The sequence below is a fragment of the Rhinoderma darwinii genome, chromosome 4, assembly GCF_050947455.1.
Source record: "Rhinoderma darwinii isolate aRhiDar2 chromosome 4, aRhiDar2.hap1, whole genome shotgun sequence".
NCBI lineage: Eukaryota > Metazoa > Chordata > Amphibia > Anura > Rhinodermatidae > Rhinoderma > Rhinoderma darwinii.
Window position 1 is genome coordinate 237,873,012 of NC_134690.1, and position 13,116 is coordinate 237,886,127.

Genomic DNA, 13,116 nt, shown 5'->3' on the forward strand with positions numbered 1-13,116 from the left:
GAATCTCGATTTTCTTATTTTTTTCTGGGTTTTTTTCCGCTAGCGCCGAGCGGGCACTCTGTGGTGAGATTACATTATAGTTTCTGGAGTGTGAGCTGGACCCTGTGCAGTACCGGCCTCATCATGGAGTTTTAGTAAATTACATTTAGACTGCAATCACACGACCGTAAAAAAAATAAAAAAATGGCCATTAAAAACTGACCAAAAGTCAGTTTTTCATGTGCATTTTGCATCAGTGTCTCCAAATTCTCATCTATTTCCAGTCCGTCTATCTATTTTTCATGGGCGTTAAAAAAAATAAATTAAAAAAAAGCAAAAAAACCAAAAAGCATGGATTTGATTTGTCAGGGTTTTGGTATTAATCCTCTGAAAATAGCAGTGCCCATGTAGATAGTGCCGTAATGTCCCTGTAGATAGTGCCCACATATAGTGCCACAGTGCCCACATGTAGTGACATAGTGCCCACATGTAGTGACATAGTGCCCACATATGGTGACATAGTGCCACAGTGCCCACATATAGTGCCATAGTGCCCATATAGTCAGTGCCACAGTGCCCATATAGTCAGTGCCACAGTACCCACATATAGTGACAGTGCACACATAGTGCCACCCCCCCAATATAGTGCCACACACCCTTTCAGATAGCACCCCCACCCCAATGTAGATCGAAGAACAGCCCCCACACCTCTTGTAGATCGCAGCAAGACCCCCACATCTTTGTAGATCGCACCACTGTAGCTGCCACTAGGAGCTGAATCCCCGGCCAGAGAGCGGACGGAGCTACAAGGGGGATGGTGGTGTGATCTGCAAGAGGGGGTTGTGGTGGTGCGATCTGCAAGGGGCGGTTGTGGTGATGAGATTTGCTAGGTGGGTTGGTGGTGGTGCGATCTGCAAGGAAGGTGGTTTCGCTATATACGAGGAGTCTCTGCTTCCCCGTGAAACTGCTGTTCCGTACCGTATCATTTTGTTCAGAACAGCAGTTCAATGGGGAAGCAGAGACAGAAGGTGGCGGACCAGGCCGTGACAAGGCGGCAGGGTGGAGCTTCCTCCTGCAAGATGGCGCAACGACCCCATTAAAGAATCGATTCAATGATTCTCTTAAAAAACAATCGTGTGAGTCCTTGAGGGCGAATTGATCAGATTAATCGCCCAGCCCTAGCACTTATATGGAGCCCTACTTATGCCTCTTATTTCATGATTTTTTTCTGAAAAAAATATGGCAAGATCCATCAGATGACATATTACAGAGCTATTCTCCCCAAAAAACATTGCTGATACAAGAGAATATCTCCACAATACAGCAGCACATAAAGTGACTACAGCTTTGTAGTACGGAGCCAAAAATGTGCCTCCATACAGCCATTGCCATGTACATGAGGACTGACCCGTTTAAATCATTACATGATGCATTATTCATTCTAAAGTGTTAAATGTACAATTGCACCTACTCAATGACTCCCTGAAGAGCCATTAAGAGGTGCCCTGCCCAGCCAGAAGCTTTCAGAATACTCAGATGTATGTTTACCCACTCTTAGTCTCAAGGTGTCAAATGAGCCCTCAACACTAGTTTAGCTTTGATTTAAAGGGTTCTGCCTGGTTACAGGCTACCTCTAAATAGAAGTCACCACACACATCATTTGTTGACTTTGCTAAATGGTAGTATTTTCAGTCAATAATATTCCAACAAGATCTAACACAGCATCAAAGAGATGTCAAACTGCGTGATGAACAACCTATAAACAATTTCTGCATGAGGATAATTTCATTGTTTTTCACATAAAATGTGAGTATATAGGAAATAGGTATAAAGACAAGTTTAATGCTTATGTTGTGCTTGAGGATCACCTTTATAGGTTAGGCGTTACTGTGCGGAATGATGATGCAAAATGCTGTTAAATAATTAAACCTGGATTAAAAAAAAATATATATTTAAAAAGGGCTTAGCTTGGGTTTTCGAAACCATTCATCATGAAGTCTCATGCCCGATAATACAACGTTAGGATTTGCATATTTTAATTTAAAAGAAAAATTCATATGACCATTATAAGGGTTCCAATGCTTCTAGAAACTTGGCTCAGGGGACAGTTGATTGATGGTGGTCTGGCTGCTGGGAACCACTTAGGATCAGCTTTTGCCTAGAGAGGTGCTGTTAAAATACTCATTTTGAAATATATATTATAGAAATAAAAATCCACGGCATAGGGGGACAACTGGGGTGCACCAGGTAATATTATGCCATATACCCCATCACATTTAGAATTTTGTCATGGGACCAGAGGATCACTTTAATATTGATCTACTGATTATTAAAACTTTCCACATCTACTGTATATAGCTAGATTATGCATCTGATTCTCACATGTTCCTGATTTTCCAAAACAACCCTTAGGCTCTATTCACATTAAAGTCACGGCTGGTTTGTCACACAAGCTATGAAATAGTGGTATGACTAATCCAGTCACCGATAAGCCTCATTGACATGATACTTATATTACATATATTTTATGTAAACATTTTCAAAAGTTTCAGATTTTCTAAAATACCAGATGCCCGGATACTAAGCATGGGTTAGAAAATTACAGAAGTACTGAAAATACAAAGCAAAAATAGAATCTTAATGTGATATAGACTATACTCTAGACTGCATTATCGGACCTGATGCAAATGTCTAACAGATAAAATGCTGTGGTTTCAAATTTCTAATTTCCCAGCAAAAATGTTGTTCTTCAAGCTGCATACGAAAAAAAACGGCAGATCATTGTTCCGAACACATTTTATACACATTCAGATCATTAGCTTTAAAATCAATATGTTTCTAAACATAATTAAAAAATAATCAAATCCCATGATACAAATTGGCTTTATGTGGGGCTGACATATGCAGTTAAGCCTGTCCACTAAGCATGCTACAAATTTCACTTGCTCTTAAAATCGGAAAGACATCATACCAAAATAGCATATCTGTTGTTGTTGTTGTTATTATTATTATTATAGACTGTACTATACCATATCACCGAGCGATAACAAAAAAGATTTGTGCCCATACACATAAAGCTGTTTGATAAATTTGTGATTATCACACACGTCCTCTGTCATCTATGGTCATTTACCAGTGCCATTCATCAATTCTTCCTGTAATGATCTTGTATGTCTGAATGGACAATTATTCGACATGTGGACTACTACACTTTTTTATTATTTTATTATTATTATTTTATGAAAAAATAAATGTAGCCCCTTTCCCATCTCTCCACCATTATATATTCACATTATGCATTTCAGCGGTCATATTATAGCCACAACTGGAGGACCATCTGCAATATTATCGATCTAAACTTAGATCGCCATAGGGTTCTATGGTGATTTAAGTACCGTTCAGTAGAAAAAAAGGGGGTCTGGGTGTAGCAACTCTATTAAGAACACTACAATGTAGCCGTATTATGCAGTGTTTAAACAGCATTTTACAATTTTATATGTGCATTATATATAGCATGAGAATGCATTTATAGTACCTTTGCAATTATATCCACTGTTTCACTATAGCTGCGGCACTTCTTTATGCCAGAGTTAGCCAAAAAGTCTTCTACCAGTCGAACTCCAATGTTATATCCCCTGGAGATAGAACAAATATTTCTTCATAAAAATAATGGTACTGTACATTATATAAACATCAAGCTTAACTGAGAAAGGGACAATATATGACATGAACACATTATAGGTATAATGTTCTCATTCAAACTATTATACTAATAATAATATAAAATATTTTTAAACTTTATCATGCCTGGCCACATTAAACGTCCAAGAGTTTCATGATCCTTTGTGTGATCAAATCTTCAGTCTTTCGGTTCTAGCAGCTGAGCTGATCATCCAGGCCAGGGGTCTCCAGCCTGAGGTTCTCTAGCAGTTTCCAGCGAAACTCCAACCCCCAGCATGCTGACCGCATCACAACCTGTATTTGAGTTTAGTGTTTTGTGTTCAGTCTTTAGATCCACTCGTGTGTTGTCTAGTGTTATTGATCCCACCTATGCACAATTTTAGAACCACCTTGCCTATAGGGGCTCGCCTTATCTTAGGTGCATTTTGTTGGGCCTTGTGCTAGTGTCCAGTGCCAATTTCTGACTTCTTGATCTAGCTGACACTTTTGATTTTCCTCCTAGTTCTCAGTCTCTATCTTTGCTCATTGTCATTCTCATAGTTGTGGAATATTAATATTTTTAATTTGTCGATTATTTATATATATATATATATATATATATATATATATATACTAATTCAATTTTGCTTGTTCCACGCTCATTAACCTTGGTGAGGAAAATTATAATTTTACAAAAATGACACATGTAAATTAGGTAACTGTTCAGTTTGCTCTGCCCCAACCCTAACCAAATGCTAATTGTACTTCTGATGATAAGCCGTTCCCTTTAATAACGGATGCTACTCCAAAAGGACACACTCTTGGCCTCTGTCAGGTGAATAGGAGCCTGAGGCTACATTCGGAATTTTCCAAGCACATAAGCCGAGTGTGTTTACTACATCTGGTGTGAACATAGCCTAAGTCATAAACTAAATACTTACATTTCATCCAAGTATTTGTTAACTTCCTCATCACTGTCGTAATCTTTGCACAATTGTGCGACAAATGCACCGTAAGTGAGAACAAAGAGATCTTTGCTCTGAAACCAAAGGAGAAAATGTTGTCATATTTCCGAATTCTTGTGGATGAGCATGATAATTGTTCTTGGTGGTTTATATTACTTGAGAAGCATTTACTCAAATGTGCCATGAGTAAAGAAGGACAGATGAGTTAGGGCTTCTTCATATGAGTGTATAGAAATATGTTTTAGATATGGAGATAAATAAAGACACCAGGGGAGATTTATCAAAACTAGTGTTAGACAAAATTGGAGCAGTTGCCCATAGAAAACATTCAGATTTCACCTTTGGAAAATGTATGCATCAATATAGAAAACTATAAATCTTGCATATTTGAAATCCAGCCATAAAAAAATCCAGCTATGTGAATAGCTGCAGTAACTAACATAACATATATATTTTGGATATGGTAATGGGGGTGAGTTCTGTAGATACGATGTGTCACAGCTTTATAACATTTTTAATATGCCAGTACAATGCTTTTTTTTTTCTTTTATAAATTTTCCATATGAAAACATTTGGATGCCTCATTATGTTTGAAACCTACTGCCCAAGAATGTCTGCTAATAACATTTTTATACATGATCCCCGCCATGTCCTTATTCTACCAAACATTGTTTTCTGCCCCATATGATACAAAATACAAGTATCTGACCACACAAGCTCCCTACTGGCCACTTGCCATGACAGCTATAAAAGCTTATCATAAACAAGAGATACAGCTCAGTAGAGTGGAAAGTCTCAGTGGGAACACAACCCTTCTTAGTATTAATGTGTGGTATCCTCCTTATAGAGTAGAAATTGTCTATGGTTGTATTCAGACAGTGCAGTTTTAGTACAGTTTTGACACATATTTTGAACTAGAGCTGGAACTGTTCTTCCTTTAAACTTTCCCTTCTTTTTGGATTCATTAGTGGCCAAAAAAAAGAAAACATGCAAAAAAAAAAAACTGGACTATGTGTATGAGGCTGTGTACAGGAACTCCGTGTCACTGAATGGTGCGAAATCATATGTAAGAGATATTGTCCCCTAAATGTAATCATGGACATTGGCAGGTAATGCTGGGCATGATAGAAGTCGGAGCTATGATATGAACATTGCATTAGGCCCTAAAGTACAAACACATGTAACATTTTATAGTGTTTTGGCTGCTACTTTAGTTTAATAAAGCGACCAGATATTAACACTATGGGACACATTGACAAATTTTATTTTGCCAACAGTAACAATTTTAAATTCACAAACTGGTACATGACGTACAATAAAATGGTACATCTTCAAACATTTTGTAGGAAACTTTTCTACATTGTAGTCTGGTCTGACATTAAAAAATTTTGAATAGAAAATGTCGTCCATGCTTTGTTACTTTGCCGTAAAAAGTTAGCCCAAACCTCCAAAACGATAAGTCGTAATATGCAATAATGGGCAGATGGTTATACACATGGTGCAAGTGCTTGACAGTGTTAATAGATTTTTTCCCAGGACAAAAAAAACCTTCCAAGGAGAATTCAGCATTCAGTTTGTGAATGTGTAAGTACAGGTAACTGAAATTTCCCACGAAGTATAATTTATAAATGAATGAAATGAATGAATAAATAAAACCTCTCCCATCTAGCTTATAAAGAAACAAAATCAGATGTTATGCAGGAGATACTTACAATGTTATGTGCTGAGGCAGAGGATGAGATAGCTGGTAAATGCCAGTCCTGAAACAGTTAATAAAACAATTTAGACATTACAAATATGTTTAGGGACATGCACAAATTTCTTGCAATGCACAATAAAAAAAATGTATGAAGTATGATGAGAGTGGATTATAGATTCAGAGCCTGCTGAACGGCCAAAGAAAAGTCACCAGTTAGTCATAACCCCCAACATCACAAAAAGCAAAATAAATCTCAGGTGCATCTTGACTTTTTCTTAAAGCGAAAATAGTGGGTTCCCGGGGAGATAACCCAGCCACCATTAAGAAAACATGGTCAGAAATTGTGCATGAGCGGGCACAGAGAATACATCCATTCATAATTGTGCCATTCCATTGGCATCCTACCTAAAAAACGACTGCCACTACTAAATGCGATGAAAACATTAAAATGCCTCTATTTACTATCTATGCCTCTATTTACCATCACCTATGATGTTACTTGGTTACAAAAACTAGAAAAATGATATGATGTATGGTCAGGTTATTGCCTTTTAAAAACAGTGTAACAAAAAAGAGCATTTGTCAATATATTGGTTCACAGGGCATGATGGCTACAATATAGATCCTAGTACCAGAAGTCGCAAACCATTTTGATTGTATTGAAATTTGTATTTACCTTAAAAAGAGGCTGTTAAAATAATAAAGACACCCCTGTCCAAAATCCCTATAAGGGCATATGGACTTCATAGACCAAGAGCAGCTCATGCTCTGGCCAATCCAGCCCGTCAATGTATTTCATGGGCAGCCATTTATTTAAATGTCTGCTATGTACCATTATATTTGCCTGGCAGCTCCTTAGTCAGAAAAATGTATGGCCATCCCAAGCTTCTCCCGGCAATCACAGCGGCTCGCTGGGGGTTCCAGAATCTTTAGAGAAGTGGGTGGTTGTCTTCATGAGACAACCCCTTTGAGAAACAAAAATTGAGTCTTTCCCTGGTCAGATTAACTAATGTGTTATTAGCTACCAGACTTCATATAAGTGATGAAAGACAGTAACTGAAATCATGTGACAGGCAAAACTTAAAGGGGTTTTCCAAGATTCGGGTAGATAAACTCCTACAGAAAAAATTTACATCAGATTTAACAGGAAAAATGTAGCGTGCAGCGATATTCTTTCCATCAAAGCATTGGACACCATGACACAACCTGACTGACCCCATTATAAGTCAATGAGGTCTGTCGGGCGCTGGTGGTATCCATGGCACGACAGATCTGGCACTACAGTTAGGTCCAGAATTATTTGGACAGTGACACAAGTTTTGGCATTTTAGCTGTTTACCAAAACATATTGAATATACAGTTATATAATCAATATGGGCTTAAAGTGCAGACTCTCAGCTTTAATTTGAGGGTATTCACATCATAATTTGAGGAAGGGTTTAGGAATTACATCTCTTTAATATGTAGCTGCCTCTTTTTCAAGGGACCAAAGGTAACTGGACAATTATCTCAAAAGCTAATTAATGGGCTGCATGGGCTATTCACTCATTAATCCATCATCAATTAAACAAATAAAAGGTCTGGAGGTGATTGCAGGTGTGGCATTTGCATTTGTAAACTGTTGCTGTGAACCCACAACATGAGGTCAACGGAGCTCTCAATGCAAGTGAAATAGACCATCGTTAGGCTGAAAAAAATGAAGAAATCCATCAGTGAGATAGCACAATTGGTAGGAGTGGCCAAATCAACAGTTTGATACTTTCTTTAAAAAAAAGAGCGCACTGGTCATCTCGTGAACTCCAGAAGGCCTGGATGTCCACGGAAGACAACAGTGGTGGATGATCGCAGAATCCTTTCCATGGTGAAGTAAAAACCCTTCACAACATCTACCCAAGTGCAGAACACTCTCCTGGATGTAGGTGTATTAGTATCTAAGTCTACTATAAAAAGAAGACTTCATGAGAGCAAATACAGAGGGTTCACCAAAAGGTGCAAACCATTAATCAGCCTCAAAAATAGAAAGGCCAGATTAGAATTTGCCAAACATGTAAAGAAGCCAGCCCAGTTCTGGAACAGCATTCTTTGGACAGATGAAACCAAGATCAACCTGTACCAGAATAATGGGAGAAAGAAAGTATGGAGAAGGCTTGGAACTGCCCATGATCCAAATCACACCACATCCTCTGTAACACATGGTGGAGGCAGTGTGATGGCATGGGCATGCATGGCTGCCAAAGGCACTGGGTCACTGGTGTTTATTGATGATGTGACTGAAGACAGGTGGCATCTGCTATTTGAATAAACTGTCAGCATGACCTATCCAGCATAGAAGGTAAGTGTATGTGCGTGTGTGTATGGGGTGTATGTATATATGAGTGCATACAATATGTTTGGCTTTTGTGTATGTATGAGTGTGTGTGTATGTGTGTGTGTGTGGCAAAAATAGATGTGTGTCAATATATGAGGGTATTTATTTGTCTTCAATGTGTGTATAAAACTAATTGTAATAAGTAGGTGACATTTATATTGGTTTTATCTATTATTTGTGTGTATAGTATAGCAGCATTATGTATACAGTATATATCAAATTAATATGTGTGGATTCTATATAGCGACCCTTCTCATTATTTTTCCATCAACGGCGGCTCTCTTGACCACCCGCTGTGTAGGGAACTGCAGTACCTCCTTATTCAAGGGGGCACCGCTGTGCAGGGAAACTTAGAAGGGTACACATCGCTAAACCAGCATTGCGGCCCCTTAATTCTCAGGATAAGTGAGGATACCAGAGGTTGGATTGCAACCGATCATAAAATGATGGCATATACTAGTAATATGCCATCACTTTCTAAGCTTGAAATGACTAATTAAGTTAAAAGTGTTGTCTGGTTTAGAAACCCCATTTTTAAAAACCCTGGGCATTTCAGGACATCTTCAATTATTCAGAGTGGAGAACAATTACAAAGAGAAACCTGCGATCGGCTTGTTTTTTTTAGGACCCTTTTAACTAAATGGAATGTAAAAAGCAGAAAACCCCTTGAAATAAAAGCAAATAATTTATTTTTTATTTTACATTTATTTAGGGGGGACCACTGAACGCATGTAAAAGAAACCTGTCACCACATTTTCGGCACCTAAAACGCCGCCATGGCATTATAGACGACGGTAATAGGTTTCTATAGATGCCCCTATCTAAACTGTCCCATACAGCATAAAGTATAAAATGGAGTTATTAATAGTGTGCGCTGTATGTTAATAACCTGTGAAGAGTCATGTGGGCGGTCCTGGTCTCCTGAGGTGTCCTGCAGTAATTGGCTTGATTGACATCCCAGAGGCGGGGATACGTCACTACAAACCAGCTCTGATGGCATCCAGGGCACGCACAGTGAAGCAAGGTGTACTGGCTTTGGCTTAAAGGAACAGTGTCCCGAAAAAAAAAATTTTTACATCAGTTTGATTTTAGTGTTTTATTAAAAACTTTTAGATTTATTTGTGTGTTTGTTTTAAATTTTTTTATTTTTGAACTTTTTCTTCCCTATGGGGGCTGCCATTTTTTTTTCCATTTCTGTATGTGTCGATTAACGACACATACAGACATGGAATACGGCACATACAGTCCCATAGTGAATGCGAACGGGGCCCGTTCCATCCACTATGCTGTACGCCGTCTGTGTGGGAACGGCGCATGCGCCGCTCCCACACAGTCCAAGTTGAACTGCGCGACGTCCGGCGCCATTTTCCTGTGGACCGGAAGTCGCGGCCGGACAGTAAGATTACTACTTCCGGTCGCGGCTTCCGGACTTGTGCACTTGGAGCGGGAGGTAGCAGATGGAGCGGACGGACCGGAGGCGGCTGGAGCAGGTAAGTTATTTCTGTGTATGTAAGTGTTTTACTGTGTGTTTACTAGTGTATGTAAACTTACTACACTGTGTGTTAGCTCAAAAAATGGCGACACACAGTGTAGGAGGTTTGACTGTTCAATTCCCTCGTTTCTCCCGGCACTAGCCAGGATAAAGGAGGGGGGGGATTCTGAGAGCTCACTAGAGCGAGTGAGTTTTCTCAAATTTTGCAGCATAAAGCAATGTGGTTGCTTTACCACATGCAATGCTGCAATTTTGGGAATTGCTCCATCTAGTGACCAGCACTGGGAAATATTATAAATTAGAATCAAATTTATAATATTTCCTGACTCGTGAAAAAAATTAGAACAATGTTTAATCACCTATACACTAATTGTTTAACTAAAAAAAATATAAATTTTTTTCTAGCGTCACATTCCCTTTAATTTGCGCACTGCTTAAGCTGGCTTGTAACTCTTCTTGGGTAATTTGCATACAGCACGCGCTATTTTATAACATAATTTTATACTTTATGTTGCAAGGGACAATTTAGACAGCAGGATCTTTAGAAACCTATTACCGTCGGTTAAAAAGCCATGGTGACAGTTAAGGGACAGAAAATGTGGTGATAGGTTCCCTTTAAATTTTAGAGGAGCGGGTTGCCAAACTGATTCTTTGACCCTGCTGAAGGAAAACCTAACTACACCTTTGGAAGTTGGTGAGGACCACACAATTGTTATTTAGGCCCTGATAAATAAAAACTTAAATTGAAGGTGTTCTTTCTTTTTTCCCTTGACTCTATATCATTATTTTCACTTTAGTAGCTCTTTATAATGCTGTCATTTCCAATCATTTATCTTTGTGCATATTTTAGGTGTTCTATGTTAAATGCATTTTTTCTTTCATAGAAGATAAATCTAGTAGGTACAAAATTCTCACACATCAAAAATAAGGAAACATATTTGTATCATATAAATAAAATTACAGTGAATTATGAAGATTTAAAAAAAAGTCTCCCTTTTGTTCATAGTAAGCCAATAATCTAGTCTTCACACTGAACAGCCATTAAAAAAAAAAAGATCTCGCATGACTGACGTGTGATTTTCATGTATGTAATCATCCACAATGTAGGCTTTGAGATACTACATTCATCTCAGAGTGTTGATAATTGAGTTATATATGTGTGTCATGAACCCTTTCTACTTTCGGAAGCTGAACTGATTCAAATAATTAAGCTTTTAACCTCTTAACGACCGCCCACTGTCCTAAGCCTGGGAGCGGTGCAAGTTCTAAACTACAGCAACGTCTTGTGAGCACTTATTCTCTAAGCAGGAGCTTTTACTAACAGCTCCTGTACTTAGATAAGTCTGCTGAATATAGCTGGGATCGGAGGAAACTCCGACCGCAGCTGTTTAACTCTTTGATCGCAATGGTCCGTGGCTATGGCATGATCAAGGGGGACTCCACTCTTTGATCGCATCACTGGAAACATGGTGACATGTTTGGAAACTGGGCTGTCTGTTCAGTATGCCTGATGTTAGGGACGCTCACTATGTGTTTCCCTCGCAGCAGCCTGTGTCATAGTGACACAGTGTAATGTATTAGCATACAGGAGTATGCTAATACATTATAAGCATAAAATTAATTTGTTAAAAAGTTATCCCTTCATGAGATTAAAAAAATAACAAAATTCCAAAAAAAGTCATTTTTTAGCATAAAATATATTTTATTGACCATACATTACATAAAAACAAAAAAACTACACACATTAGGTATCTTCACGACAGTAATAACCTAAATAATTAATTTAACAGGTTATTTAGCGTGAAACGCGAACAAGAAAATCTATTTTTCCTATAATGACGCAACAAAAATAATTTACATAACTTATACAGTCCATTTTTCATTGTACCCTAAAACTGCGCAGGAAAAAAACTCTCCCACACAAGAAGTGCAGCTAGTTATTAAGGCCTTTTCAGGCCTGGTCATTAAAGGGTTAAAGATTCTTTGTTAGCCAAACGGCACAATATTTTTTGTGCTGCTTGGGCTAAACAGGACAGCATAGTATGGTGACAGATCTGCTTTCTTCTCCATATGGCTCTGTATGAAGTTGGAGGCACGCAAAGGTACTGTAGAGCCCAATTTAAGTCTATGGGTTCCCTCTAACGATGCCAGACAACTTGGAGGCTATAAGGAGCTGTTGACGTCCATGTAAATTTGCTTCTTACGTGAATGATATATGGGGGAAGCATCTGCATGCTCATGGTAAAAGTATTCATGTCATACATTTTTGTTCATTATCATTTTTACTAGGTGTTGGTTTAACCGTTATTTTTTACCAGTTGACGACCTACGGCAAGTATGGGCAGGCAAGCTAATCTAATTTGTTAAAAAGTTATCCCTTCATGAGATGAAAAAAATAATAACAAAATTCCAAAAAAAGTCATTTTTTTAACATAAAATATATTTTATTGACCATACATTACATAAAAACAAAAAAACTACACACATTAGGTATCTTCACGACAGTAATAACCTAAATAATTAATTTAACAGGTTATTTAGCGTGAAACGCGAACAAGAAAATCTATTTTTCCTATAATGACGCAACAAAAATAATTTACATAACTTATACAGTCCATTTTTCATTGTACCCTAAAACTGCGCAGGAAAAAAACTCTCCCACACAAGAAGTGCAGCTAGTTATTAGGCTGTGTTCACACGGAGTTTTTTGCAGGAGGAAAATTCCTCCTGCAAAAACTGCTCCAGTAGGTTTTTGCACAGTGGTTTGACAAAAACTCGTCAAAACACTCGTCGAGGGTTTTTTTCCTCTTTCTGACTCATTGAAATGGGGTTTTGGAGGAGGAAACCGCCTCAAGATGGGTCATGTTGCTTCTTTTTACCACGACGAGTTTTTTTTACTCGTGGAAAAAAAACTCGTCTGCCTCCCATTGAAATCAATGGGAGGCATTTTCGG

General features: G+C 38.2%; 1 protein-coding gene across 1 annotated transcript in view; it reads right to left on the reverse strand.

The window, feature by feature from the left end:
- The window catches only part of TRAPPC3L (trafficking protein particle complex subunit 3L), a 99,029-nt gene that overhangs the window by 23,417 nt on the left and 62,496 nt on the right, over positions 1-13,116 (reverse strand). Inside the window, exons 3-5 of the mRNA XM_075862297.1 lie at positions 6,317-6,364; positions 4,581-4,678; positions 3,515-3,614 (exon numbers count right to left, since the gene is read on the reverse strand). Coding sequence (XP_075718412.1) covers positions 3,515-3,614; positions 4,581-4,678; positions 6,317-6,364 — 246 coding nt within the window. The remainder of the gene's footprint in view (positions 1-3,514; positions 3,615-4,580; positions 4,679-6,316; positions 6,365-13,116) is intronic.